Source organism: Eschscholzia californica, unplaced genomic scaffold, assembly GCF_041429995.1.
Source record: "Eschscholzia californica isolate CP2 unplaced genomic scaffold, dmEscCali1.0.p SCAF_5, whole genome shotgun sequence".
NCBI lineage: Eukaryota > Viridiplantae > Streptophyta > Magnoliopsida > Ranunculales > Papaveraceae > Eschscholzia > Eschscholzia californica.
This window is the reverse complement of record NW_028238472.1, coordinates 42,450,974-42,467,296: the sequence shown is the minus strand read 5'-3', so window position 1 is coordinate 42,467,296 and position 16,323 is coordinate 42,450,974. Positions and strand designations below refer to the sequence as shown.

Below are 16,323 nucleotides of genomic sequence, written 5' to 3'. Positions count from 1 at the left end.
TTTATATTTGTGATATTTACAAATGATATGAGGTGTTGAATATTTTGGTAAAAAAAAAATTAAACATCTGATTTTGTAAATAACTTCCATAACCATGTGGAAGCCATCAATCATGGCTAAAGAAAAGTTGGGATCAATAAATTATACTTTTTGTTCGACCTACAACAAAATATGAAACAGGAAATTGGGCCGGAGGCCCAATTTCTAGTATTTTTTTGTTAAAAAGACAACGCATCTTTTTAACTAGCTAGGCCCCAAGTAAGTTATCAAAATAGGCTTGAAGGACATTTTTAAAGGCACCAACTTTTTAAGAGTCAAAAATACCCTTCATTCAATTAGAAATACCTAGTAATAATCTAACTAATAAATCAGAAATTTGAGTTTTCTCATGAACGAACCAAGTTGGATTGTCGACGCCGATTAGAATTTCTGGGGTTTGAATCGATTTTGGCTATAAGATAGGTTGATGTTTTTAGGTTTTGGTGATTTAATCTATTTGCTTGTTGTTTGAAGAGGCTTTTAAGGGGTTTGATCTAGTTTTTGGTTCTAAATTCTAGGGAGAGAAAGTTTTATATACTTTCAATGAAAGGAGAATTTGATAGTGTTTCAAGGTATAATCCAACTTCTTCATTGCTTTATTTTCATTGAGTTATGAATGATGGATGACAATTTATTGGTTTTGATGTTTATGTTCAAACTTATTTGTTGGATTTATATGGAAGTTGTGAAAGTATAGTTGATGCAAGCAATGTGTTTGATAAAATGCTTGAAAGAGATGTTGTTGCTTGGAATGCAACTTTAGTTGGTTATACAAGACTTAGGTTGGTTGAAATAGCTATAAAGTTGTTAGATGAAATGCCTATGAGAAATATTTTTTCTTGGTCAATCATGATTGGTATTTATGTTCAAATTGAGAATTTCATGAAAGCTTTGGAAGTTTTTCGAAGAAATGTAAAATGATGGTGCTAGAGCTTATAAAATGACTATTATGAATTTGTAGGGGTTTTAGCTAGTTTTTCGATACAACATTCTATTAGACAAAATATAATAATTTGTAACAAATTTTATGTTAAATCAATTCAAAAACTAATTTGAAAACCATTTGCATGGCATTGCAAGGTGTTTGCAAGGCTCTGCAAGGTGTTTGCAAGGCTCTGCAAGGTGTTTGCAAGGCTCTGCAAGGTATTTGCAAAGCTTTGCAAGGCTTTGCAAGGTTGTGCATGATATTTGCAAAAGTCATGCAAAGTTTTTGCAAGGCTCTGCAAGGTGTTCGCAAGGCTCTGCAATTTGTTTGCAAGGCTCTGCAAGGTGTTTGCAAAAACCATGCAAGGTGTTTGCAAGGCTCTGAAAGGTGTTTGCAAGGCTTTGCAAGGCAGTGCAAGGTGTTTACAAGGCAGTGCAAAGTGTTTGCAAGGTATTTTCTTAGATTAGGGTTATGTTGGTCTTTTTACTGAAATTGAAAATTACATAATTGCCATCAGGGAGGTGAAGCCTAAAAAACTTTGATGAATCCTTTTTAACCAAAGTCATAATTTCTTAGGGAGTTTTGGCCAAATTCCCCAATATGAAAAGGTCATTAAAATAATGAAAGGGAAATAGATCTTTATTTTCTAATTATTTTCGGCTTAAAATAAACAATTTTGGGTGGCAACCCATCTAGTTGATTTATGTGTTAATAATGGAGAACTGTGTGTGATTAGTCAAATTTTCCAAATTCTTAAAGTTAAAATGATTTTTTAGGAGAGAACTTTTAATTAGAGCTTCAAGATTCATAAATTTGTAGTTGTTAGATTTACTAGATTTTAGAAGAAAATTTTGAAGTTTTAGTAAGTTTCAAAATCCTCAAATCTTGGGCTAGAACTTTACAAGGGATAACTTTGAACTTAAGTTGCTCAAATTAGTGGTTAAGATTAAAAGAAAACTACATTATCTTAAGATCCACAAATAAAATGTTTGTTTATTTACTCGTCATCTTCATAGTCATCCGCCTTCTTTTGACCTTAACAAAATAGCACAAAAAAATTACGTGATGCCACTATAAAAGTGACGATGCGAAGAAAACTAAATACCTTATTGAGTCGTTATGACAATGTTGCTAACCCTAAAACCTTATAAGGTGATAATACAAAACAAAACTTTATAGTGGATTCACGTATCATGGATTATAAAAGTAAGTAATGAAAACTTTGTCAAAATTCTAATCATATCATTTCAGACCACGAACTGAACTTATTTTGAAATAGAAAATAACAGATTAAAAAGAGAAATTCCTGGAGATTAGTTGGATTCTTTGACTGCAATTTTTGTTCTTCAATAAGAGAGTGCGAAAAGTACGACCACAGAGACAAAGAACGGAAGAAGAAAGAAACGATTATTGCGGGGGATAGAAATAAAATAATGTTTGAGTTGTTTCTACCCAAAATTTCTTATGTACACACTCATACAAATATTTTAGAATTTTAAAGCTACCCTTAGAACAAACCTAATTGTCAAGGTTAGGCTCTTCCCAGTCAAATTTCCCAACAGATGAACCTCGGGATGGACTCCCCGAGAGCCTGGAAGCCAATTTTGTGAGGCTCTCAGCCTCTCCCAATTAGCCACTCGGAAGGCTCAATGGTTTAGGGTGGATCTAGGGCTGGAAAAAAAGTACGCAAACCCGAAACTCGTCGCGGGTACCCGAGTCCGTTAGAACCCACGGGTACCCGAAACCCGTAGGCGGGTTTAGCCCGACCGACCCAATGAGATCAACGGGTCGGGTACGGGTTTTGAAGTGCTACCCGACATCCCGCCCGAGCCCGCCCGATAATCTTTAACCGACATAACCCGCTTAATAATGTCATCCATTTATATGATAATACCTATGCACATTATATGTATGCTTGCTTGTATGTATTTATGTATGCATGTATAACATATATATAGATATATTTTTAAAGTATTTGAAGTATATAATATAGATATAGATACATATATTGTTGTCCAAGTGATGAGTGCCCTTGACACAACATTGTTAAGAGAAATTTAATTAAATTTTAGTTTCGACAGAAATTTCGGTACCATCGGAATAGAAATATTTTGGTGATTTCGACGGAGATAATTTGAAACTCGAAAGTCCGACTGTACATAGAGTTTCAAAGCCCGACCGGCCAGACCCGGACTGATTCCCACCCGTAGGTGGATCTCACCTATTATTTTATTTTTTATAAACTTTTGTTTTCCTAACGTTTATTATTAAGTTATCTCTAAATCTTTTTAAATATTAATTTATGTTTTAAATCTTCTTAAAACCATCCATTTCAAAAACTGGATGAACTACTAAATTCGGAGCAAACAATTCCGTAGTTTTATTTTTTTGGAATTAAACCCCCCTGGCCCTGCCCTGCCCCTCACCCAGCACACACCTCCTACATGTAAAACCCATTTAATCTAAGTTGCAAACCCCTCGTTTGGGAGCCTCTTTTGGAATTGGTAACCCAAGAGGATTTTAAAATAGGCTCCCACGAGAAATTTAAGTTGCCCCTCACCCAGCACACACATGTCGTTTAGAAGTTCTAGAAGAAGTTCTAACCTACAACCCTAAATCTCAAAAGTTTAAAAAACAATTGCAAAATGCTGAACGTTGAAGTTCTTAAAAGAAATTCTGAACTAATAACGTCGAATTCGAAGTTCTAAAAAAGTTACTTGACCAATAATAATGAACTTCAAAGTTCTTAACTTTGGGTTATTCGTTCAGAATTTTGAAGTTAAGTGGGGGTTATTCGTTCAGACCTTTTATCAGATCTTTAAAGTTCTTAAGACCTTTGAAGTTTGGCGTTATTGGTTTCGGCTTTTTTTTACGAGCTTCGAAGTTTTGTGTTATTGGTTCAGATCTTTATTTAAGAACTTTAAAGTTTCGTGTTATTGGTTCAGATCTTTTTTTAAGAATTTTAAAAGAACGCGTTATTCATCTTTTATGAAAAATTAAGAACTTTTAATCAAAGATCTGGCCCAAGGACTTTTCGAGACAAATTTACTCATAAATTAGTTAAATTAAAAGATCCACCTAAACAGGTGGATCTTTGAATTCGTACTTTGGGTGTACCTAAAAATGTTTTTTTAATCTCTTTAATGTTGTTGATTTCTCCTTATCTCAAATCTCTCTTCCCCCCTCGAACTCCTAATATAATTTGTTTGTCTCCATAGCATCCACCTCTTATAAAAAAAAATCATTTTTTCATATAAGCAATTGATTTTTTTTTTTACGCGAGTCGAAGAAGTCTATGTGTTTAGTATTTATTTTGGGAGCCTACCTTTTTATTTTCTTCTTAAATTCTAAAATAATACTTTGTACATAGAAATTAAATTTTATTTATTGGAATATTATAGCCAGTAATATAGGAACGTCCTGAGCTTTCATTCTAAAATAATTTTTCAAAGTTTAGCTCTTAAAATAATATAACGTTCATTGTAATATCAAACATTAGTTTGGACGACTAAGATTTGAAATAATATAATTTGATTTAACAAAAAAATTCCTGATTTTCAAAGTTTTTAGTAAAAAGGTTTCCGAACTTAATGATTAAAAACTTTAATGTCCCGGACCTTTAAAAGTTTCAAACTTTAAAGTTTCTGAACCTTTAAAGTTTCGAACATTTATGTGCCAGAACACTTTGAAGTTGTGAAATCTTTGGAAGTCCGGAACAAAAAAAATCTAGTAAAAAGGTCTGAACGAATAACAGCCCCGCGTTATTTTTTTTTTCAGAACTTTGATGTACAGTGATATTAGTCCAAAACTCTTAAAGAACTTTAAAATCATCATTATTGGTACAGAATTTTTTTTTTGAACTTCTAACTGACGGAGTTACTCGTTTTTTTTTTTTAGAGAAATCTAGAACCTCTAGCCTAAAATTGAGGACAAGAACATTTGAGGCTATTTTTGCAATTTTTCTAATTTTAAAGTCTATTTAAATAGATGGAACTTATTTCAACAAAATAAAATAGATGGAACTTTGCAGGTCTAGATATTTCTACACGAGTGTACATGAAAATTCTTGGGGATATAAACAACTCAAGCCCATCTTCTATTTCTCTTTTCTCCCTTATAATAGTCGTCGTTCTCTTCCTCACATCCAATCCCAAATTCTTAAGAACTTATCTCTATATTTGTGATTCTCTCTTCAAAATCGAGTTTAGTTCTTATTATGAAATGATGATAAGGTGTGGATGATAAAGCTTCATTTATCATTGTTTTATATATTGGTTCTCAAATAAAATTTTAGTCTCTCTCTGTATACTGCAGAAATATACTTCAATCACTACCTTTAAATTTTGAAATCTATATAAAATTTGTTTTTCGAGTTTGGCACACTTTAAGTTTTTCATTCATTTCCAAGTTTCAAGTTCCTGAACTTCAACTTTTTATTCTTTAAAATTTTAGAGTCTATAAAATCTTTTAAAAGTTCTGAGAAGCTCAGAATTTCGAAACTTTGAAGTTTTAATTAAAAATTCTTGACAAATAACATACCCTAAGAACTTCGAAGTATAAATATAAATTCGAACAATCCCCACATAGTCCATATAACTTGGTTTAACTTTTATTGGTACAAATGCTTTTCCATTCGAATAACCATTACCAAACAAAATCAGTTTGCGTTATATTGAAAATTTACAGATTCTACACTTTAAGGATGTTAATAATTACAGTGCGAAAGTATTTTACATACAAACTTGAAATTTACATATTTCTACTTTAAGAAAAAAATTTGGAAACAACAAGATTCGAACTTTGTTCTTCAAGGTTATGCCGGAGGTGGTTTTATAACTCAACCTCCTCTTACTGATTTCGTGTTAAGAACATACCTTCTTATCAATCGAAGGCAATTCCCACAAAACAAGCACTTGTGCCTTCGGCAAACTGAAGGCAGTACTCCTTGTAAGAAGCAAGATGCTGAAATTTTGACTTCCTCGTAACTTCCCTCTTTGAAAGATTCACAAAAACTCCCCCAACAAAGGTTCTCAAGCATGATTCTCTAGACTTGCTAGAAGCACTTACTGCTCAGCCTTATCCGAGCTCCACCATATCCTAGGTAAGCAACAGACCTGCTACGATGAACTTTTCAATTAGATAACTAAATATCTGATAAGCCTATTACATTCGAATTCAATAATTCAAATAAGGGAAATAAGTATTAGTCGGATATCTTGTTGGGAATCGGATATGAGATAGCTTACTTGGGGCCCAGCCAACTAGGCGTTTCGGGACTAGTCGGCTACAGGCACCGATTTAAGTCGGGCTTTAAAATTGACTATCAATCGGCTCATAGCCGATTTCCATGTAATCAGTGCCTAGGCGACGCTTTTTAAAGCATAAATAATCGTATTTGATCTGTAGGCTACCGTTTAGGCATTTACACTCTTACCATATACAATGCACACAATATAAATAGTAGTGTACGTGAAAAATTCTATATTTGGATTCCAAGTTCTTGAGAGAAGAAGATGAACATAAGATAAACCCAAAACACCAACAAAAAGTGGATAAAAACAAACACATATGATGTAAACAAGGATAATAACACTGTCTAAGCACTACTACCATTAACACAAATTTTCAGATCCTATAAACAAAGAAATAAATAAAGATTATCATTCTTTAATGTACATTTGAGTTATTGAATATAGAGCTCTATCAATCTCGACGGCGAAGATTTCTGCAGCCAAGAGCTGGTTTTAGCTCCTATGAATTTTGCAGCTGATAATAACTTACTGTGTTAGCATTACTAAAGCTAACCAGCTCGGCCAGCTGCGAGTTAAATACTCAAAATGAACTACAAAGCATCCATACCAACTTTCATATAAATAAAACCCTAGTCCTATGAAGTATGTGGTTTTTTCTTCATTGAACCATTAGGGTTTCTTTTACTTTCATTTTCTCATTTTATTTGTACACTAGCATAGTGTAGTAATTTACTTGAAAGGGAAAAGAACAAATTTTTTAAATGAGAAAACCCTTGATTACTTAAAAAAGATTGATATTTTATGTAGACATTAAAAAGAAAATCTTGAAAAATGAGCATAAAAAAAGAGAAATGAATTCAAATTCACCTAGAATTGGTCTGTAGTTTTGGATTTAAAGGTTAGTAATGCCGATTTCCAGCTCTGAACATCTTTGAATGCGAGAACATGAGAACTTTAGAATGATTTGCGGGTAAAGGAATTGGAGGATTAACAAGATTAGGGTTGTTGAGGCAGATAAATGAAATCTACCCCATCGCTACTTCGGTATCGCCATGGCTAGGGTTTATAGCATTCCCTCTTCTTTTTGGGGTTAATTACCCTTGCTGGGGCCTGGGAGGGCCGTGAGCTCAGACAGCTTATTGGGCTTTTGTAGGGCCAATAAGCTCTGAAGCTTATTGGGGTATCGCACGCCCAAAAAGTAGCCACCACAACGGGAAATTTTAAAGGCGTAAAGGAAAGTTTGTGTGGCGTAAAGACATAGTCAGTCAAGATAGACTTGTGTGGAGTCTTTTGAAGTTGAGGCTCAGCGCTAAGCAAGCCATCAGGTGTCGACTGAGGGCTTCTCCCCACATAGTGGTGGGAAAAAAATCCGGAAGACCGCTACCTGACCCGTTCGTCCGAGAGAAAAAAGACTTATGGGCACCTGACGGTCAAAACGGTCACTACCCGACCGACCCGAAAGAGTATTCGGGACGATCTTGGTCAAAATTCTTTGTCGGCAGACCCAAAAAGTAGCCGCCACAACGGAAAATTTTGAAGGCGTAAAGAAAAGTTTGTGTGGCGTAAAGACTTAGTCAATTAAGATAGACTTGTGTAGAGTCTTTTGAAGTTGAGGCTCAGCGCTAAGCAAGCCATCAGTTGTCGACTGAGGGCTTCTCCTCACATAGTGGTGGGAAAAAATCCGGAGGCGCTACCCGATCCGTTCGTCCGACAGAAAAAAGGGCCGTGGGCGCCTGGCGGTCAAAACGGTCACTACCCGACCGGCCCGAAAGAGTAGGCGGGCTGGTCTCGGTTAAAATTTCATGTCGGGAGGTCGCCCGCTAACCGACTTCAAATGGATCGAATGACCAACCGCTTCAAAGGAACCTAATGACCGTGGGCACCCAAGAGTTTTGTAATGTTGTAGGTACTTGTTATATTTCGAATGATGTCAAGATGTTATAGCATTCAAAGGTGTGGTGATGGATGCAATCCCATAAAATTTGATTTGTAGACTTCCAAACTTGTGACTTTTCTATAGTGCCTATTATCTACTGTGCTGCATCTTTTGTTATTCCTTTTTTGATAGTTCACTTATATAATTTGACATATTTTGGAGTTCTTCTTTTGCAAACAAGGTCAATATGTTGATCTGATGCAATTTCTAATGGTTTGGTATGGTTTTGTCGTGAAGCTAACCTTGATTCAACAATATATTATCCAAGGATGTGCTTTGTCTTGACCCTTATAGTGGCAAACAATGTATGTTATTGAAAATGTGAAGGTAGATTCAACGACGATTAACACACGTCTTAATTATATCTTGCCAAATGATTATGAAATTTAAATTTATTATTATTAATTTTTATTATTATTTATTTACTTTTTGTTAATCTTTTTCATTTGTAACGTGTAGATTTGTTTGTCTAGTAATGAAAACGATTTATAAGTTTTTGCAAAATTTTATTTGGAAAGGTTGGACCGAGACCGTTCGGTGTCCGACTGCCCCGATAACATAAACGGTCTTGGACGGTCAATGGACAAATAATTCTTGAAAGTGATCGTCCGAGACCGCCCGAGTAAATAGGTGGTCACCAACATTTTATGTTCGAAACCGACCAATCTGATGAAGTTAGAGCCAGGTACCGACCGAACCGATTCCCAACCCTATCCCCACATAACCGTTGGATTTGCTCCAACGACTGAAATTAGGTTGGTTTCTAAAAAAAAAATTGAATTTCGAAAAAAAACTCAAAATAACTCACACATGTTTTCCGCACGGCCACAAAAACCCCACACACGTATTTCACACATACATTAATTTTAAGCCTACGCCCTTGTGGGTTGTAGTTGAGTTTTTGAGGTTGAGCCTTTTGATTTAATTTTGTGTAGTAAAAGTGGTTTTAGGCCTAAGCCCCTCTTGGGTTGGACTTGCTTTAGGAGCATCTCCAACACCAGTCGGTTGAGGCCCAAAATTCAATTTTTGGGCCTCAGCCGACTAGTCCGGTGAGCGTCTTTTCTGGCTGAGCTTGGGATTAACTGAAGGGCCAAACATGATCATTAGACTCCCTAAGGGTCATGTTTGAGATCAGATTTGGTCGTTGGATTTGCTCCAACGACCATAAATGAGTTCAACGATTCAACCCCTATAAACAGGGGTTGCACCCATTTTTTCTCCTCGCCACTCTCTATATATCTCTCAATTCTCTCTAATTATCTCTCTATTTCTTTCTATCTCTCCCATTTATTTCAATTTGTTTCTCATTCTTTCTAATTTTGTTGTTCATATAATGGATCCCAAAGATGTTCAACAAATGTCCGACCAATGTTTTATGAAATTGTTGTCTCCTAATTTCCGGTTTGTTGAATTAGGGAATGATGATATCAAAGAAACATCACCATACATACCCTCGATATTTTATGAAACTTTTGATGATCCATGTGTGCAAGAAAACACGACTTCAACTCCCGGGTATCGTATGCACAAGATGAAGATATTTCACTTGTTCATTATTTTTTGAAAAACACATATGATGCGGTGACTAGAAGAAATAAAAAATATTTTGTCAAAAAATATCAGATGAATTTAATGCAAAGGCGGTCCCAGAGCGTACGTTCAGGAGTTGTAAATCTCGTTTCAGTGAGATAAACTCTGAATGTCAAAGCTTCATTTCTATTTTGATGCTAGTACAGAAAGTTAAAAAAAACAAGAAAAACGTTTATGATCGGGTAATTATTCAAACTTTTAATCCTTTTATTTCTATCTTTTTTACTTCATAATATAAACTTAAAATAAATTCTGTTTCTTTCTGTTTCATAAAGCATTTGATACTTCTAAAAAAAACCACGAAGGAAAAAGCTTTAAATTAGAACATGTTTACAAAATTTTGATGACACATAACAAGCGGATGTCGAAAATGCAAGGTGAGACAACATCCGACAAAATAGATTCTAGTTCCATTCCAACGGAGGAAAGACCAATTGGTTGTAAACAAACCAAAGCAAATGTTCGGAGTTGGAGAAAATTCGACAGCTAAAGACAAAGAAGTCAATGGTTCTTCAAAAGCTCCAAATGAGGGATATTGGAAAGCGAGAGACAAAGAAGCACGTCGGAGAGCAATTGCAATGGATGCAGTTGTGGAAATACAACGGAAAAATGCACGAGTGCCATGGGATAATGCACGGGTTCAAGAGGAATATTTACGGGTTTAATAAGAACAATTACTAATACAAAAAGAATACAAGACCCACAAAATGCAATATGCTTAATAATGATTGATGCTAAGACTCTCGACGAAGATGGTGCATGAATGCTTAAGGCAATGCGAGATGCTTATATGACTGGTCTTCCACAAGACCCAAGAAACCCCTCCTAGTTATCTTTAGTAATCATTGTTGTTTAGTCGTACTTGAGTAGATTAAAATTTGTAATCAATGTTATTTAATCGAACTTAAGTAGATTAAAATTTTCAATCAAGTAGTTGTAATCCCGTTAATTAATTGGTTGGTAGAAAAGTGGGAAATTAAAATTTGAAAAAAAAAAAAAATTATTTCGAAATAGTTCATACACGTGTCTCGGGCATACAAAAGATCACACACAATTTTCACAGACACACAAAAAGTCCACACACGTGTTTCCCACGTACATAAATTTTGGGGTCGTGAGTGCATCGGAGTTGATTTTTTAGACTGATCCGAGCCTTAAAAGTTTGGTTGAAAAAGTGGATTTCCATCCAGACCGGAAGCAAGTCTGTCCCGGTCCGAACCGATTCCCACCCCTAAACTCACTCCACCGTATGGAGAGCACCTATAAATACTGTACAGAAATGCTGTTTTTCATTTTTTAGGTTCGAATAAAACCGGCCATTCCTCACCGGAGACTTCAATCTCAATCTAAAAAGTAAGAATTTGAAAAGATAAACCGGAGAAGAAAGAGAGTGGTTATAAATGTGGAGAAGATCAGCGTCATTCATTCTCGATAAACAAGAGGAGAGAAAAACAAATTCTCCTTCAATGTCTGGAAAACCTCCTCAAAACCCTAATCCTTCTAATATCTCTGCTTACTACGAAACTAGAGCAGCTCATCATGGTGTTGTTACAAGTGATTGGCTTGCCCAAGCTCAAGCTGCTGTTGAATTTGATTCTGTTGATTTTACTACTGAAAAAGGAGGAATTCGATCTGATGATTCTCATAAACCTTTTAGTGTAACTGATGAATTCAATAATTGGAGGAAACAACCTGATCTTGCTGAAGCTGTTGCTGCTATTTTAGCTTTAGCTTCTGTAATTCGAGCTAGTAAAGCTACGACTATGATGGAGCTTGAGAATGAACTCAAAACCGCTTCTGATTCTCTTAAGGTTTGTCTAGGGTTTTTTCTCTTTCTCCAAGTACATTTGTCTAGGGTTTAATACTTCAAAGTTTTAGGGTTTTTTTTAAATATGTTTCAAGACTGAAAATTGGGATTCCTCGAACAATTAAAGCTAGGATTTATTGGAAATTGCTTGTATTGAGGCGAGGTTATGGATTATGTGTTGTATCATGTATCTATCTATTAAATACCTAGCTTAGAACGTCTAGTGTTTTTTCACTTGAATTGAAACTGAGCTCTTAAACAATTAAAGCTAGGATCTATTCATTTATCTGTTTTCATGCTTTATTTTGCTGTACTTATGTCGAACTATTGTCAAAATGAAGAATCTAGGTTAGGTTGCAATTAAAAGGAATAGAACATGTTTGTTATGATTGATCACTGCACTCATCTAAGTTCGAAACTGCTGCATTTCCCGCAACCCGGATCTCGGGGCTGTAGTGTAAGAAATTGTTAGCTTGATAAGCAGTCTTAGTTAGGCAGAACGACTTCCTACTGAAGAAACCCCAACTCGATGTTTGCGTGTAATCCATTGGATACTGCATTTAGAAGTTTCCATCCTTCTTAGGAAATTGGTTAGAAGCCATTTCAATAGCCCAAATGTTCTTGTAGTGATACTAAATAATGTATTATTTTGATATCCTTCTGCAATTTAACAAGTTGACTCTTGGATCACTCTCATGTTGTCCTCTACATTGAACAAATTGACGACGAACTCAATATTGACGCTAATGTTGATTTCAATGAATTGATACCTACCATGATTTTGAGGGAATTGAGTTCTATTGATTGGAACTGCTTATAGACTATATTGCCTACGCAATGGTTTTTTTTCTTCAACTAGTTTGGTGAAAATTTCTCCATCGAGTCTCAGTTGATCAACTTTAGTTCAAAAGGAACTATAATACTCGCACCGGATTGTCTTTTGTTTGGATAATGGTTCAAAGAGAAGTACAAATCTACTTTATTGTTTGCTTGTTTCATATATTGAAGTTGTTACTCTATTTGTGCATTCAGTCATGGGATACCACCTCCATCTCTTTGACAGCTGGATGTGATCTTTTCATGCGATATGTAACAAGAACTTCGGCATTGGAATACGAGGACTTTGATGCTGCAAAGTCTCGCTTAATCGAACGTGGGGAAAAGTTTGGTGAGATATCTCGCAAGGTATATAGGCTGCTTATGTTTAATGAAATATTTAATCTCCTCTCTTATGTCATTTCTTCATCCAAAATTCATGTTTCAGGCACGTACAACCATTGCCATGCTTAGTCAGGACTTTATATTCGACGGGTGTACCATTTTGGTGCATGGATTGTCAAGAGTTGTACTGGAAGTTTTGAAGACTGCTGCACAACAGAAGAAGCTCTTCCGCGTTTTATGCACAGGTTTGTATTATTAAGTTTTTGTAAGTGGCTCTTGATTGCACCTTTACGCTTCAATATTGATATCGATTATACATATTTATACATAATAGAAGGTTATGTTGCCAGGAGACCCTACTTGTGGGATATCTTAATGTTAGTGATAAGTCTCTAATATGTTTGAGTGCACAAGTAAGAAATGGGAAAAAAGAAGCTACCTAGTTGTAAAAATGTAATTCATCGCATCTGAATTTTGGTGTGCTTGAGTGACCATTTCTTGGTGCTAAGCAGTTGGAAGCAGGGTTTGGCCCCATATAGAACATGGGTGGATCACTGATCCCCACCAATCTGAAGCAAGTAACTCAGCCAAGTTCCAATTCACACGTATATATGTATGATTGTTTTCTTTCTACAAAGGCCATAAACTCTACTCTGATCATTCAAGTTAAAGTACAGCAACATTGGCTTGGAAACCCCCTATCCTGATCTGATCTCGGAGGTAGTCGGGCAGATTGGGTGATCCCACCTAAATTTGGTGCATTCAACATCTCCCACTCTAACACCATAACTAGCAGATGGTGTAGGATAATATTTTCTGATATCAGAAACGGAGCAGAAGGGTTTCCTTTTTAAATACTTGGGACCATTGAAAAGTGAGAGATCCATCTTGTTAAGTAATTGATGTTAAACTGGAAACTTAGATTAACTTGATTTGAGATGTGCAGAGGGAAGGCCCGACAGAACAGGCTTAAGATTGTCGAATGAACTAGCGAAACTTGATGTACCTGTAAAGCTTCTCATGGATTCTGCAGTGGCTTATTCAATGGATGAGGTTGACATGGTATTTGTAGGGGCTGATGGGGTGGTCGAAAGTGGAGGTATAATTAACTTGATGGGAACATACCAAATTGCATTAGTGGCTCACAGCATGAACAAACCAGTTTATGTTGCTGCTGAAAGCTATAAGGTTCGTAAATGAAATTTTAATTATCTATTGCGATTAAATCATATTTGTCAAATTGGTATGTCTACCCACTTTCTTAAAACTTTGAAGGTATACATTAATAAGAAAAAATGATGTCAATCCACTTGAACAATGTTATTGTCGAGTTGAGTATTTTCGTGGTTAGGCCTTGCAATTGGTGGGAAGTAGAATACTAAACTTCACCATTGAAGCTGTGTGTGTATATTTGTTCTTTCAGTTTCATATTAGAGATCTGATTCGAGATGTGTATTCTCTCAAGTCAGATTTCAGAGCGTTTACCTTTTATCTTACTTGTAGATTTGACTTGTTGTTTGAATGACTGATAGAACTGATTTTTAGTCCATTTGAAATAAATCTGAATTAAGATTCTATTGTCTGAAATAATCTGAAATAATTGTTGTGCCTTTATACAAAACAAGTAAGACTCAAAATCCAAAGTCACACTCAGTTGAATAGATGTAGGGAATAGAAAAATAACCTGAACGCTTAATTTTGTATTCTAACCCGCTCAATCCATCTTTAGAACAAAAGAAAAACATGGTTGATTTAGCAATCAACCAATTGACACAAGGAGGCTTGATTATCGTAAGCAAATACCTTCATATTCTAATTTAGGATATATGACTAGCTGTTGTTTCTCTTACATTTACGGTAAATCTTATTTCTGTTCTAACATATGTCGATGCTATCTTATCGACCAGCATATGCTTTGTCGCTAATATCTTCATTTCTTTTTGTATTGCAGTTTGCACGGCTCTTTCCTTTGGACCAGAAAGACCTAACTCCAGCTCTACGTCCAATCGATTTTGGTGTGCCAATACCAGAAGGGGTGGAGGTAGAATTATCTGCAAGAGATTACACACCACCTCAGTATCTTACACTTCTATTTACAGATCTAGGTGTTCTAACACCATCTGTGGTTAGTGATGAACTTATCAAGCTATACTTTTAGTGAATAACTGAAACTTATCCCATCCGATGTTGAAGAAGAATCAAATTACTAACTTTTATGTTCTTCAAAATTTCCGTCCCAGTCGAATCCTTCTACATTTGGACTGCAAGTGTTTATTATGCATTTGTGCCTTTCCATTGTTTAATGTACATTCTTGGCAGAGATTACAGCTTGAAGTGTAGATTACTAGAAAGAGTATGACACGGGTATTAAGTGCATGAAGTGTACTTGGAGGGGAGACTCAACGTTTCCATGCATTACGTAGATCGAAATAATAATAATAAAGTCACTCGGGCATCCCAACCATCTGGTAGGTCTTCTTCTTGTATTCATTTATAGCATCCCAACTTCAGTCTTCAACAACTCTCTCTACCTCCTGTAATGGCTCCTAAGCCCAAACCATTCTTGGAAATTCCCTCTTCTGATGATGAAGAACAAGTAATATCTAATGATGAAAATGAAAAAGTGATCATGAAGGAGAAGATGAGGATTCTTTTGAACCCTCCCAGAAAGTTGACCCCTTGAACCAGAAATCTGAATCCAAAAACGATGATGGAGATGATGAGAAATCAGATTCTGAAGACCAAGATATGTCCTCTCTCAAACCCAAACCAGCTACAACTGTCCAGCTACAACGGAAACACTGTCCAAAAACCCATCAAGCTGATAAAATAAAGAAAGCTGGTGATGATGAGGAATCTGATTATAATTGTCAATCCGAAGATGTCGAAAACAAAGAAGATTCCTCGTTGTCATCTTGAGATTGAGAATTAGAATAAGATTCCTCATCCTTCTCCTCATCGTCATTGCTTTCTTTATTTTATCATTTTGGTTTTTGGGCGGTGGTTCTGTTGTAGCTGGTTTGGGTTTGGGAGAGGACATATCTTGGTGTTCAGAATTTGATTTCTCATCATCTCCATCATCGTTTTTGGATCAGATTTCTTGTTCAAGTGATCAACTTTCTGGGCGGGTTCAACATAATCCTCATCTTCTCCTTCATGATCACTTTGTTCATTTTCATCATTAGATATATGTTCTTCATTGTCAGAAGAGGCAATAGGTTGAATTTCCAAAAGTGGTTTGGGCTTATGAGTCATTACAGGAGGTAGGGAGAGAGAGGTTGCTGAAGTCTGAAGTTGGAATGCTATAAATAAAAGAAGATCTACCAGATGTTTGGGATGCCCGGGTGACTTTATTTCGATCTATGTAATGTACGGAAACGATGAGTCTCCCCTCCAAGTACACTTCATGCACTTAATATACATATACGGAAACGATGACTATGCTCAAAAAGTCGGAAATCGGGACTAGTCGGTCGACCCGGGCCTAGCTACTAGGCGGGATGACAACGGGACCAGTCGGGTTTCATCGGTTAAACTTAAAATATAAATACATATATATATATAATATATATATATGTATGTATATAATTGCATATATTATTATATTATATAC

General features: G+C 35.7%; 1 protein-coding gene and 1 long non-coding RNA gene across 2 annotated transcripts; one reads left to right on the top strand and one right to left on the bottom strand.

Moving 5' to 3' along the window:
• Positions 1-5,534: 5,534 nt before the first annotated feature.
• Positions 5,535-7,313, bottom strand: LOC147539359 (uncharacterized). Its single transcript, XR_015225758.1, has 2 exons — positions 7,084-7,313; positions 5,535-6,078 (listed from the first exon to the last, which is right to left on the bottom strand). It is a non-coding gene; the product is annotated as an uncharacterized LOC147539359 (long non-coding RNA).
• A 3,593-nt stretch (positions 7,314-10,906) lies between these two features.
• Positions 10,907-14,938, top strand: LOC147539358 (uncharacterized). The gene is made up of 5 exons (XM_086642090.1): positions 10,907-11,553; positions 12,582-12,734; positions 12,814-12,955; positions 13,657-13,898; positions 14,662-14,938. Exons 1-5 carry the CDS (start codon positions 11,143-11,145, stop codon positions 14,866-14,868), a joined length of 1,155 nt encoding a protein of 384 aa, XP_086498216.1. The 5' UTR covers positions 10,907-11,142; the 3' UTR covers positions 14,869-14,938.
• The last annotated feature ends 1,385 nt before the right edge of the window (positions 14,939-16,323 follow it).

Coding starts and splice junctions, on each gene's coding strand:
- LOC147539358 (XM_086642090.1), top strand. CDS start 11,143: ATGTGGAGAAGATCAGCGTCATTCATTCTCGATAAACAAGAGGAGAGA. Junction 12,735..12,813: donor TTGGTGAGATATCTCGCAAG/GTATATAGGCTG, acceptor TTCATGTTTCAG/GCACGTACAACCATTGCCAT. Junction 12,956..13,656: donor CTTCCGCGTTTTATGCACAG/GTTTGTATTATT, acceptor TGAGATGTGCAG/AGGGAAGGCCCGACAGAACA.